Source organism: Anopheles darlingi, chromosome 2 (assembly GCF_943734745.1).
Source record: "Anopheles darlingi chromosome 2, idAnoDarlMG_H_01, whole genome shotgun sequence".
NCBI lineage: Eukaryota > Metazoa > Arthropoda > Insecta > Diptera > Culicidae > Anopheles > Anopheles darlingi.
Window position 1 is genome coordinate 33,164,020 of NC_064874.1, and position 12,883 is coordinate 33,176,902.

The 12,883-nt window shown below is 47.0% G+C and overlaps 2 protein-coding genes across 3 annotated transcripts in view; one reads left to right on the forward strand and one right to left on the reverse strand.

Moving 5' to 3' along the window:
• Window positions 1-599: 599 nt before the first annotated feature.
• On the reverse strand, window positions 600-1,457 carry LOC125949187 (uncharacterized). Its single transcript, XM_049675954.1, has 3 exons — window positions 1,336-1,457; window positions 1,064-1,246; window positions 600-973 (listed from the first exon to the last, which is right to left on the reverse strand). The coding sequence occupies exons 2-3, from the start codon at window positions 1,224-1,226 to the stop codon at window positions 906-908; spliced, it is 231 nt and encodes a 76-aa protein (XP_049531911.1). The 5' UTR covers window positions 1,227-1,246; window positions 1,336-1,457; the 3' UTR covers window positions 600-905.
• Window positions 1,458-1,719: 262 nt separating this feature from the next.
• LOC125949111 (kinesin-like protein Klp98A) overlaps window positions 1,720-12,883 on the forward strand; it is a 17,139-nt gene continuing 5,975 nt past the window's right edge. The window contains exons 1-2 of one of the 2 annotated variants that reach the window (XM_049675820.1): window positions 1,720-1,855; window positions 3,163-3,709. In XM_049675820.1, coding sequence (XP_049531777.1) covers window positions 3,663-3,709 — 47 coding nt within the window. In that variant the 5' untranslated portion in view covers window positions 1,720-1,855; window positions 3,163-3,662. Of the gene's footprint in view, window positions 1,856-2,175; window positions 3,046-3,162; window positions 3,710-12,883 lie in introns of those variants that run through there. The other variant, XM_049675819.1, reaches the window with a different exon arrangement.

Sequence of the window (12,883 nt, forward strand, 5' to 3'; positions counted from 1 at the left end):
GATTTAAGACAGAGAAGAATAAGGCTATTGAACAGAAAAAGGGTTGAAGGATATGAACTATGAATATGGCTGGAACAAATTTCAGACTGTTTGTGTTTCAAGCATAGAAGCAATAATCCTTGGATCATAGCACACAGCACAATTCGATACTATTGCATCACATAGCAAGCTCTGAATGTTATATGCTTATTCTGCTTTTTATGCACAGTTTAACAAATTAACTTCAGAAGGTTGAATTACACAAGAGTGCTGCTATGTACAGTCATATGATATTCCGAAGATTTAAAGAAAAAGTGTTTTCCCATTCCCGTCTTTCATTTAGGGTCAGTTACGGCCATTTATGAATTGTATTTATAATAAGAAATAAGAAAATCATAATATGCAATTAATAAACATTAGGAGACCTACCTGTCCACTTACAGCTCTTTTGGAGATTAAAGCAGAAACTCGCCGTTTCGCACTTTGCAGGATGTTTCTTAACTTGCTGATACTCGATGGCTCTTCTCGACGGCAAAACATAACTAGAGAACACCTGGAATCCTTCCCGGCGGAGTTTGTTTTCGAATGCATTGAATGATCACTCGTGTTTTCCGAACATATGCTATGGAACGAATCACAATTTCTTCATTTTCCAAACACGGTACACGCGGCTAACGAGACGGTCTCTGGCATTTTCCATCATCCAGTATTCTCTGAGAACAGAATGATTGAGCTGCAATAACGTACTATGCCAAGGGGTTTTTGTCCGATCAAAACCTCTTCAGCGGAATATCGATGTTGTCCACTCTAGTTCCGTGCAGCAGCCAGCTGCGACCAGCCGGGGGCCTTCGCGAGGAGTATTTTTCAAACGAAGATAAGGAGTAATTCATCCGATAATTGATAGAATGCTATTTTGCCGGGCCCTCTTAGTGGTGCGCCTCATGCTCCTTTCGCTTCGATTCGGCCCACTTCGCCTGGTTTGCCGGGGAGTTGGCTGCAAAATACCCGGTGGATCATCAAAATGCCCAGTCAGTCGAATGCGCATAAAGTCGGCACGCAATCTTTGCACGCCTCAGTTACTTACCCAGCTTGTGGATCTTGTAGAACAGCGGAATGGACACTCCGAACGCGATGAAGTAGTAGCGCCAAATCCACTGGTTCTTAAAGTAGTGCTGAACCGGGAACTGGGCCAGCTTCGCCGAGAAGGTGTACGGGAATTTCATGGGACGGGCGACCGGGTCCGACATTCTGACGATGGCTTGTTTTCCTAGCGTGGAGAAGGTGAGAATCGTGTTAAATTGCAGCGAAATAGTCCAATTTCCTGTTATATAATTCCACAAAACAGCGCGGTCTTACGATTTCTTCAACTCGAGAACGAAAATCACAAAATCCAGCTGTCAACGGCGTTTTGACAGGCCTTTTTCTCGAGCAGAGCAGGACAGCATTCGACCACAGGCCATCTCTTTCTCGCGCCGTCCGGAAGAAGAAAAAGAAATTCCACGCTAAGAAAAAGAAGCAGGAAAAAGTCGAAAGTATAAACGGATCCAGGAGTCAAAGGTTCCGACTCCTGAAACCGCAGTGCTGTAAACGACGAGGCCCTCTCGCTCGCACAAATCTGAGTTTTGCTAAGATTGAGGGGGACAGAGTTTGTCTCGCTCGCGCCTTCTTCCTCGCGCATTTTCTATCTCTCTCGTCTTGGGGTTGAAGAATTTTTGTTTACTCTTTTGTTTTTCATTTTCGAACTCGCTAGCGAACGGACGTGCGTGTCGTTCCTCGACGGTTTTTCTCCCGAGACTCGGAGGTCCTTGAACGACTTCTTGTGATTTATCCGCTCTCCTGCTGTCCATCCGCCCTGCTTTTCCTCCGTAAACCTTTGGTGAGTCCCATCGTGGGCACGACAAATCATAAAATCAGCGTTCTGCGTTGTGCGCATAGAAAACAAAGTAAACGGGAAGGCGTCATCGTCCCCTCCCTCGCGTTCTTGTGGCCGTCGTGGGTGAAAACAAAGAATTGCGTTTTATAGTGCATCGTAGTTTCGCGCGGCGACCCGTTTTTCACTTATTTGCATCCACGGGGAGGACCGTGTGCGCTGCATCTGCTGTGTAGTTTTTGTGATGAAGCTCATAATTAATGGAAGAGGAATCGCAGTAAATAATGTTTTGTGTGGCCAACGCCAGAGCTACTTGGAGTAGTCATCAGTGAATCATTCTCTCGTTTCGTGGGGTGTGACCGTGGGTTCCGTGATGTGGATGGTTCTATTTCGAGATTCCCCCCACTGTGAAGAAGCTGTTGTGCACCCCCGGGGGCCGTCCACGACATTCGTGCTCCTCGATGCACCCGCAAGCCCACATGCAATTGGTTGCAACGAATTGCAACACACCCGCTCAGTGTGCCTTTCCCCCTTTCCCAGTCAGAGTGCCGGAGTTGAGAAACTTTTCGACAAACCACTTCACTACGCTACGCAAACCATATGTGCATATTGCGAATGCACTTTGGGGGTGCCTGCTGAGTGAAGTTGCCTGTTGCCGTGGTCTCTCCTTCGCTGCACCTCGATTCGATATGGGGCGGAAGGGTTTTTTCCTTTTATTTTGGCGTGTGGCTATTCGTTTTTCCGTTTTTTGTTGTTGATGAAAAACGAAAACATACCACACCACCGTTTTTAGTTCAAGCGCGAGCGCGCGCGCGCCATTTACACGCACCGGTGGCCTCCACAACCCCCCCCCCCTCCCTTCCTCCTTCCCTATCTCCCTTACCGGGATGCAATTTACCAGACAAGGAAGAGTAGGAACGCATTGTTACGCCTCCAACCGCTTTTTTTCGCTTTGTCGTAAGGCAGCGGTGCACGGCCCACGGCCTAAAATGTCTGCTTCCTACTTCCTTCGCTTGCCTGGGGGAGGGGGTGGGGATCCGGGTTACCTCTTCGCCAGCTGTGTCTTACGACGGTCCAGAAACTGAGAGAAAAGTGAAGATCCCCTGCGGGAACCGTGTTACGTGAATCCATCGGTTGAGAAGCAACGGCTTCGACCATTTTTTTGTTGTTACTAATTTGCGTTACCATGATAATGGGTCAGTGATATGTAAAGCGAGTGGTCATTATGTACAGCATGTGTGTTGTTGATCACCCAGCAACACAGCATCCAACCCCAGGCCAGCGTCAGCTAACCGGCTTTCGTTCTTCCCTAGATATTCCGTTCTCGTAGAGTGCTTCTCTCCTTCACTGTTCTCGTGCAAGTCTAGTGTGCATCGAACGGAATCACAACATTACCGTTCAGTCTCGTCGTCGTCTGGTGGGGTGCTGCAACCTTTCCATCCGGCCATCATGTGAGCATCTCCGTTCCGTTCAACTGCGTGCGTGCGTGCTGCGTGTGTTTGCTTGTGATCAGATAAAGCGGTCATCTGACGGAAGAGGGCGACGGGTGGGTGGCATCATCATCCAGCTGCCAGTAGGATGTCACCGCACAGATCGTCGGCTGGTTGGCTGGTGATACGAGCATTGAGCTCCCCTCGATAGGACTACCCAAAACCGAAAGAGAGCCATCGAGTGAAGAGAGAGAGAGTGAAAGATATTACCCACAACGGATGCGTACGCCAGAAGAAATCCCAAAGATTGGGGGGTTTTGAGTAGAGAAGGCGTCGAGAAAGGATAGTGCATCATCGATCACCCGAAGCAGGTCTAATCAACCATGGCGTCACTGAAGGTTGCAGTCCGGGTTCGGCCCTTTAATCAAAGGTAAGTTTACGGAAACTAGTTTGTTGCAAGAAAAACAGAAAAGAAAAATAGTTCATCCTCTCAAGAGCATCGTCCTATTTACACAGCGTCTACGGCAACGAGAGGTTACCTTTATGCCCTCGCCGTGACTCACGTAATCCCGTCTAACGCGGAGCAATCGTGCTGGATTATTTATTATTCCACATCCTCTTAGGCAACGCGGACGAACGCAGTAGTCTCTGGTAGCCCTGGTGTTGCTGAAGAGCCTACTTATGTGTGCCCCCTCCCCCTGTATGTGCTGTTCGTTCCGCTTTTGCCGCTCGCTGCCACTACGAGTTTTCCACCGAAAATTGTGGGAGCTTCGTCTAATGACGCCGTGGAAATTACATTCGCGGTTTCAATGAGCCAGCGAGCGCGATGCTGCCTCGTGCGATCGTTGTTGTCGGTACGAGTTGCCACCGACTGGCCTGGCTGGCTGGCTGACTGGCTGACTGGCGGTTGCCAGTAGGTCACGAAGATCATTAACGTCTACATTCACAACACGGTTCCAATGCCCACTAGTAGTAGCAGCAGCAGAGCGGCAGCAGTAGCAAAGTCATGACTCTGTACCGGTACTGCGAGTAGCAGGGCAGTGGGGAAACCTGTTGGCCAGCAGTCGGGGTCTTTGCAAGGCCTTTTTTTCCTCTATTCGCACGATTCGTGCTTTCTCGTTAGCTCCATCTGTATCGACCACTGGGCACGTTCAGTGACGTTGTTCTAGAGGGGTAAAAAGTAATTAGAATAATTATAAACCTGTGCGAATCGTTCATTGATGAAAACGGCTTCTGGCCGGTGCGTTAGGCGAAGAAAGAAAGGGGACCTTCCGTTCTCGTACCATCGCTTTCACTCAATAAAAGGCCGCAAAACTATAGCGTTCCAGAACGCCCCAAAGACTCTTTGGTGCAATTATCATGTTAAGCTGCTGCTGGCGCTTTATCGCACAAAAACCAACATTGTCCGCTTACCCGCCCGTACCCGTCTCATATCAGCGCTGTCTTCGAGGCTGTCGTGACCTTCCGGAAGGCTTGCGTTTGTTTGTTATGAATAATTTGCAAACAAAGCAAGGCGCAACAGTAGCAACGGGCTTGCTAGAAGGGACGGATTTAATCGATGTTCCGATAGGGAAACTAGGGCCAACAAGTCGTAACAGTGGTTTAGTGAAGGGAAACAAACGCACCGTTTGCTGGCTAGAGTAGGCCGTTTTGTGTGATTTAGAGATAGTAGTCACGGAAGAAGGCGCGTCGTTTGGTTGTTGACCTAATTTGTACGCTTTTTTGTTAGCTACACGGTGAACAATTCAATGTGATGTATGAGAAATGTATAATTTCTTCGTAAAATTTGTGCTCTGACGAATCTCGGAAGGCTCTGCTACCGTTTTCTATAAGTATTCTACAAGCGTAGCCGCATTTTTGGACTGTGATCAACTGTGATTTAAACAGTAGTAGTCAATATTTGAAGGACTTTTTTTATGAATATCAAATGTAGCCCTTGAAATAGAGCTACATTTCTGGGAAATATTGTAAACCATAATGTATTCATTTTTTTTAACATATATAAGAACGTTATATAAACGCGACAATCAGGACTGTGCGACTTACACAGGGTTTAAAATAAAATAACACATTGCGATTGTAATGCCACTACACATCAAATGTTCGTCATACTTGTCCAAAGATTGCATTACATTTTCTTGTCGTTTTGCGCAGTTATTGCGAAATGAATTGAATTGCTAGCAGGATTTGCTTTGCTTGGCTTATATATAGTCTACGTCGCTAGCGATCGTTTAGCGTAAAGCTTCCAGAAGCCACTTCTAGATGTGCTTATCAGCGAGAAAAATCATTTCCTCACGTTCGCCCGTGATTTAACAGCGCGAACGAGCGTGAGTAGTGAGCACAGCTACTCCAAACCGTCACCACGTCACTCCGCGGAGTTCAACAGTTTGTTGGCTTGCGCTTGGGTGGACCTTGGCTTGGAAGCGCAATCGTTTCCAGCCCTCCATTATGCTTCCTTATGCTTCGTGCGTTTTTAAGCTGCGAAGCAAACACTCGTACCAACTGTAATCCCTTAACTTTTCTAGTCACTCGGTAATGCAATTATGCGGAGTCCTTCGGGGTACTTAAATACTCGTAACAGCCGAGACACGCGAGTCCTGACCTGTCAATGCCTTCTTGATTTTTACGTACTCGGATCCGTATTGTGAATGAAATATCGTTTGCTTAGGCCTGTCCATTGATGACTCATACCGCAGCCGTGGCAGACGTAGGCCTCTCTCTGCCATAATATGATTGCCATGAGTTGCTGCACGAATTCCAGTGTTTCATGCTCTGTCTGCCGGGTTCCTGTAACTAAGACAGCGCGCTAGTTGATAACGAGCAGAGCACGCTGATAGGAAAAGGAGGAGCAACCATTCGTTGGTTCTTCCGCTTTTCTCTGCTTCTCCGCTGGCTGCGGTTCCACTTAAGCAACAAATCAACAAATCGACAAAGACCTAGGACGATGGTGATAACTAGCAAGGAGCGAGAAGGAGTGAACGTTCGAGAATAGGATTGCGCACTGGATGAGTCATGGTCCTTCCGTGACGTGCCGAGAACATTGCTCCAAACAATTTATTTATAATTTGAAACCGTGTTCACCGTAGCCGCCCAGGAGACTGAGCTAAACAGCGCAACAGCGAGATGCGAACGGGTGGTTGCAGTTCTTTCTTCATCGGTCGTGCAGCTGCGTCAAGGGTTTTTTCCATTCAGCTTTCTTTACACTTCTTTATGCATCGTGTCATTGTTAAGAAAGCTGCTACCATGCAACACTGCAAGGCCAGAAGGATCTGTATTGCTTCTTTGCAAGCTATCACCACGTACAATTCATGCCGAGCGGAGTGGCTATAGATGTTGTTGTCATGCACCTACCGGGATCCCGGCAAATCCTTTCGTGCAGTTGTGTTTGGCGTCAATGTCCAGGACCACCACGTGTCAGGTGCACGGAGGTGACAATAAGATCAAAGAGACGACTTTTTGGCTTCAATGTTTTGCCCGGTTAACCGCAAACCGGTGGATTGAATTACCCAGCCTTTCGCTGGGCGCTGGGCGCTGGGTGTTGCATTGCAAACCACACCAAAGGAGCGGCCTCTTGGCGAGTCAGCTCAAATGATAATAAGAACTGACTGGCGTGTCGGTTAATAGCAATTGAATGTACGTAGTTCCGTCAGTTCTTTTCGAACTCGACCACAAACACACGAACACACGATGTTGATTGCTAGTGACATTGGTCGGTTTACGTGCGAGAACACGGCGCTGGACACGCTAGAGGGAGGGAGGGAAAACTGATTAAATAAATCGTTTCACTTCGGATAATGCTCCATTTTTAGTAGATTGTCGAAGCTCACTTTCAACTTCCTCCTTCATATTCATTACCCTTGTCGTTCGTGCACACCTTTTTGGCAATCTTGCATGCGCCTGGCTATTGCGCCAAACCCCGGACACGGACCTTGGCCCCCGGGGTGAATCGGAAACTCGACCCGCTCTTTTCGGGCCGAAACAACGTGTGTCTTGCAAAGTGTTGTATTTGGTAAACGTCGGTAACGTAAAGGCACCTGCTATGCCATTTGTCGAATGAATCACGTCATCCGTCCGTATGGATGCCGGTGGAAGTGAAACCACCGACCGCGCCAAACCCCCCATGGTCTGAAGATCCATTGCCAAGCCCCGATGGCCCCGGGCTCCCCTTTCACACTGTTGCTGGAAGTTCGCGGTCACGGACCCGTTGTTATCAAGGTGAGGTGAGTGTTACTAACTCGTCTGCTAGAGGGTTCTTCGAATGTGGCGATGGTGGCCCCTGCCCCGCCCTCAGAAAGCAAACACTCCACCAACGCATACACCACGCGGTTTCGATGAACTTTCCATTTTTCTCTCGCCGAAACTCCTTACGGGGCCACCACCACGAGCTGGCTTAATTCGTTCTGATTGAATGTGATTTGATGTACGCATACAACCAGCATGATCATCGCATACGGTTCCTGGTTCCGGCTGCCGAGAGATGCACCAATCATGATGGCAGCAATGATCAACATATGAAAAGCAATATGATCTATGCTGGTGCTGCTGCTGCTGCTGCTGCTGCTGCTGCGAGTGCAACAATGTTTACTGTGTGCTGATGGAATGTTTATGTTTAGTAAGCTACTATTTGAATGATGACCGACCGACCGACGGTTGTGTGTTGGTAGTAAATGTGTTCGCTGGATCCATACTGAGCTTCGGCCTCCGGCCATTGAGCCTTCCCGTGAAGCATGACGATCGGATCGCGCGTGCAGTCACTCGCAGTGCCGCGGCTGCCATCATCCGTCATGTGTTAAACGTTTCCGAAATGTGTTGGAGGCCGCGTGCACGCACGGGTTTTGCTTCTCACTTCCATCCTCCATCATTCCTTCCATCCATCGTCGGCAATCGGAGACGAGATCATCGTCAGGCGCATAAACGTTCCGATACGATCACGAGCTCTCCACGAGCACGAGCCACCGCGGCCACTCTAGTCATGGTCATAATACTGGAGCCTAGCGGGAGTGTACAGTGGACTGGACAAGGCACAAACGCAATTAGTGGGCGTTTTGGCGTTTTCTATTTTCATCATGGATCTCTCGATCCTATCTGCAGCAAATCCGGTACCCAGCAGCCGAAGAAAGAGAAGAAGTAGGAGGGTTGAGTTGTGTTGGGGTGTTGGTTTTTTTTTATGAATTTTTATTTTCACTTTTCACGATCATTCGTTGTGACAAACAGAAAAAAGCGGAGGAGGACGCGGCGGGTGGATGGATAATTGCTGTTTGTCACTCGAGAAAGTCACGCTCTTTTCTTTACTGCACGCTTAGCTTGACCGAATTATGTCCCCATATAGCTTCATTAGTTTCCCGTGTTTATTGAATTGAGAGAAGAAGAAAAAAATGGCTAAACAACATACCATTTCAATGTCTTTGTTTCGGTAGCTGCCACAATCCGTCATGGCGTCAATTTATGTGGATTTGATTGAAATCATCACATTTACTCGTTCGACACTTTTACTGTCCTTTAAGCGTTCGTAATGAGCCGAATTCAATGCTTAATGGTGGCAAAAAGGCAATATTTAAACCCCCGAATAATGATTCCCTGTATCCAACTTTCATCCGTCGACTATGGGTCTTCGCGGAAAGGTACTAAAGGTACCCTTTGCGAAAGCAAAGAGATTTCGCTCTAGTCGTCGGTATCTTCCGGGTCTTTTCGCCTCAAGTGAAGCGCATAGACGGGGCCGGCTAACCATCGCACGGTAGGCCTATTCCGGCAGCAAGAAGGGGGGAAGGTGAATCGAACAGTAAAACCCTGAGGATGACGGGGCGAACAACGGAGGCCAGCACGGGACCAGCGCGAACCGGTGGTCGATGGTCGCTTGCGGTTTCGTTTGGTTCGCTGATTTCTCAACGCGATTTGCCATGATCCGGAAATGCAGCCACGGTAGCGGAACGGTCAGCGCAGACCAGACCGTCAGTCCGTCAGTCCGTCGTTGTTGTACCGTATGGTGACCGACAGTGGCAAGGTAGTACGCCATTCGGCAAATGGCCATGCGATCGTACGCCGCCCCGAAGAGACGGTGGTGGGGTTCTTTATACCGAGACCGAAGGTCCAAATAGGTGCTGCAATGAAAGAGAGCCATGCATTCGATATGACAGATCGGTGTTTGGTTACTTTATGTGGCCCAGAGCCTATGCTCCGTCCGGCTGGCTCGGCAGCCGGATGGGTGGTCATCGTTCGCTTGGTTTGTCGGTCAGCGGCACTGCGCTGCTGTTCTGGTAAACTTTTCTCTCTTTTGCGAAAACATTTATCATAGGCAATGCGTTCGAAACTCGATATTACCTTTTTTAGTGTGTAATGTAAACATGGCATTTGTGTTGAAATGTAAAGAGCAAGATTAATTACTGATGCATAACCTTTTTTAATCCTTGCTCTCCCTGCTCTTAAGTGCAGATGATCGAAAAATATATATTCAATATTCTATGAGACCTAATCATTTTTAATCTTCCTTGTTTGGATTTTAAAAATCTAAGCCAATATACGGCGGGAATTGTCATTTCCTATTATGTCCACATTACTAGATTTTTGGCCTAGAATCGGACGAAACCAAAAAGAACTGACTGTTTGTCTGTTTCGAAAATGGATTTTCGGTCGTTTGAAAATCTGGATCCATTTGGATCCATTTGGATGGAATCTTTAAAACTGTTTTAAAATAAGCAATCATTAAACATAGTATACTATCAATTTCAATACCTATGGTGTTGATTGACGTAGCAAATTTTTGATAATTAATCAGATTCAAATTTGATTGAAGAACCGTAAGAATATATGACAGCTTTATCTCTAGACATTTTTCTAGAGCTACGTTACATTTTTCGTCAATATATTATACTATGGACAAGGGGTGAGAAGATTTATTTGCTTATTTAGTATTCTACAATAGAGAGCAGTATTCGGGATACATTATAAATGATACACTTTTTGGTAGAATCTGTGCACTAATGCTGAAATTTGGCGAGGAAATGCAGAACAATGATTCCCTCATGCCTTACACATTATGATGTTATAACCTTCCTCAACTTGGAATAAACATTCCAAAATCATTTGCTGCTGCTGTTGGTGATCGCTGTTCAGTGTTGATCGGTTCCGTTATCGCGTTCCTCAAGCATAGCACTAAAAAAACGCCTCCGAAATTTTAATTCAATTACTCATTACGTTGCTGCTCGCTAATGCAGTACAAATAAACATTATCTCATTGGCCCCGGCCCTCACCATTACCATCGGCCCCAAATCAGCATGAGCTCATGCGGTGAACCAGCGATAAGCTCAGGATTGTAAAAAGAAAAAAAAAACATTCCAAATCTCAGTTTCCTGTCTGCAGAGAGTTCCACAGTAAAAAGCGCTGTCGATTGTCGAATGGCGAATGATCGCTGGTTGCCAATAATCTATCGAACAGGCCACGGAAGATTAAGCTCCGCTGTCGGCAAACCAAGTCGGCCATCGGTTGTGGCCGGGCCGCGGGCACGTTGATTGGCCACGACCCGATCCGCCATCCCCGGGGTCCGCGCGACGGTGGTCACAAACAATCGGGTCCGGCCAAAACGATGGCGGTTCTGTGATGCAATACGACGGACAAGCTACAATAACCCGTGAGTAATAGCTCGACTTACGTTGGCCTCCTTTTGCCACGTAACCCCAACGGGTGGCAAACAAAATGACAATTAAAATGGCCAACACTGAACGATCGAGAGAGGCCAGGAGGCTCCCTCCGTCTGGCTTTCGCGAAGCAAACGATCGTTTACGGTTAGAAATTGTCATAAGCACAAGATTGGATCATTTCGTCTGATCTGTTTCCAATTTATTCTTGTAAAAATCCATGGCTTATCGCGCGCGAATGTGCTTATCAGCGCTCATTCGCGTCTATCGGCACACCAATGGCCGGCTTCAAAGTCACCAAATCAATACAACGATCAGCAGTAATAGTTCGCGGGGTATGGTCTCATCGCGCCCAAACGAAACGAATGCGAGCATATGCTGGAGCATCGTTTCGCCTGATTTTTGCCTTCGCAATCGACAATTCGCCACGGAATACGCATGATTGACGTCCACCGCCTGTTTCCGATAGATTATCGACGACTCCGAGTCACGCCACCGCTCATCCATGAACGAATGCCAACACGCGGGCCCATGGGTGGAATGCCTAAATGTTGGCCCCTTTTTTCGCGATTATGCTGGGATGGAACGGCGAGTGATGAAACATTACCAACCAACCAGCGCATGATGCACGATGCACAACATTCGATCAACGGAGAAGAAACTCCGTAACAGAAGGCGCCCCTCACCGTGGGAGGGTGATTACTGACCAATGATGATGATTGTGATTAGCGATCGCGGATGCGAGAAAGACGACGATCGATCGAATGCAAATGGCAACGGTCGTGTATGGTCGAATGTGTTGATCGTACGGAAATCGTTTGCGCGTACCGATCATCGCGGTGTGAGATGCAAATGAAAAACCCTCGATCTTTCGGCTCACAATCACCCTATTCTGTCGAGGATCTAGACTCGCGGAGCGCGGCGCTTACACGGTCAAAATAGAAAGCAATCAAGATGGATCAGACAGGAGGGATGCCGCTCTCGAGGGGAGGGCAGGTTAGTCATTGCTACGCCCCTTGACCAGTTAATGAGATGGAATCGGGTGGTTTTGTGTGGATCGCGGGTCTGTCGATATTGGGCGAAAGTACTTCCTTTTTTTTCTCTCAATTGCAACTCTCCAGGTTTTTGCATCAATCACACTCATATTCATTCCTTCTTTCGCACTGCTAGTTGTTGATTTCTTTTTGGTCAGCCAGAGTGTGGTTATGGGAAACCCCGCTTGAAACGTGATGGTCCAACGGTGGAATGTTGAGCTATTCGGTCAAGCGAGCGAGAGCGGTATTGTTGTTTCCACTTTCTTTACGCACTTTACGCCAGCGCACCGATGATGATTCAATGGTAATTGAGGGGAAGACGGGAATTTGACGAAACGATCGTGTGCTGGCGGCAGATTAGACTTATGGGCGTTATATTGCGTTTCGGTTTCGTAGCCAGACGACGTCCTTTTGCATCGTTCGTGATGATTTCGTCACATGTTTAATTAAGTTCCCGGCACAATTATAGATTCATACTGCCTATGAGACCTCTTATGTCATTTGTGGATGAACCGTACTCCGCACTGATGGCACTGATTAAACTGAAACAAACGTGAGTTTATGGTGCAATAGTTGTGATTTTAATGGCTATGGAGTGCCATTCATAAGAATAATTTCCTTTTTCTTTATTTATTTGTTATGTCAAATATGTCATACACTTACAATAATTTACTGGCTGGCATTTCTTCATATTCTTATTGAAAAGGCATAAATTGAGTAATTCTTCAAGAACAAATGAAAGATTGTTCTTCTGATCTTCCTCCCATAAGCTCGTCGCTCTAATGAGATGGTGTTAAAATTCTTATTAAATAAACAAGCCTAGAATATTCAGAAAGATCCAAACTAATGCTTTTGATTAAAAGATAAGCCATTATAAGAAAGCTATATTTAAAGACAAGCGTAATAATAGCATTCGATTGTGTGAAAAAAAGAAAATT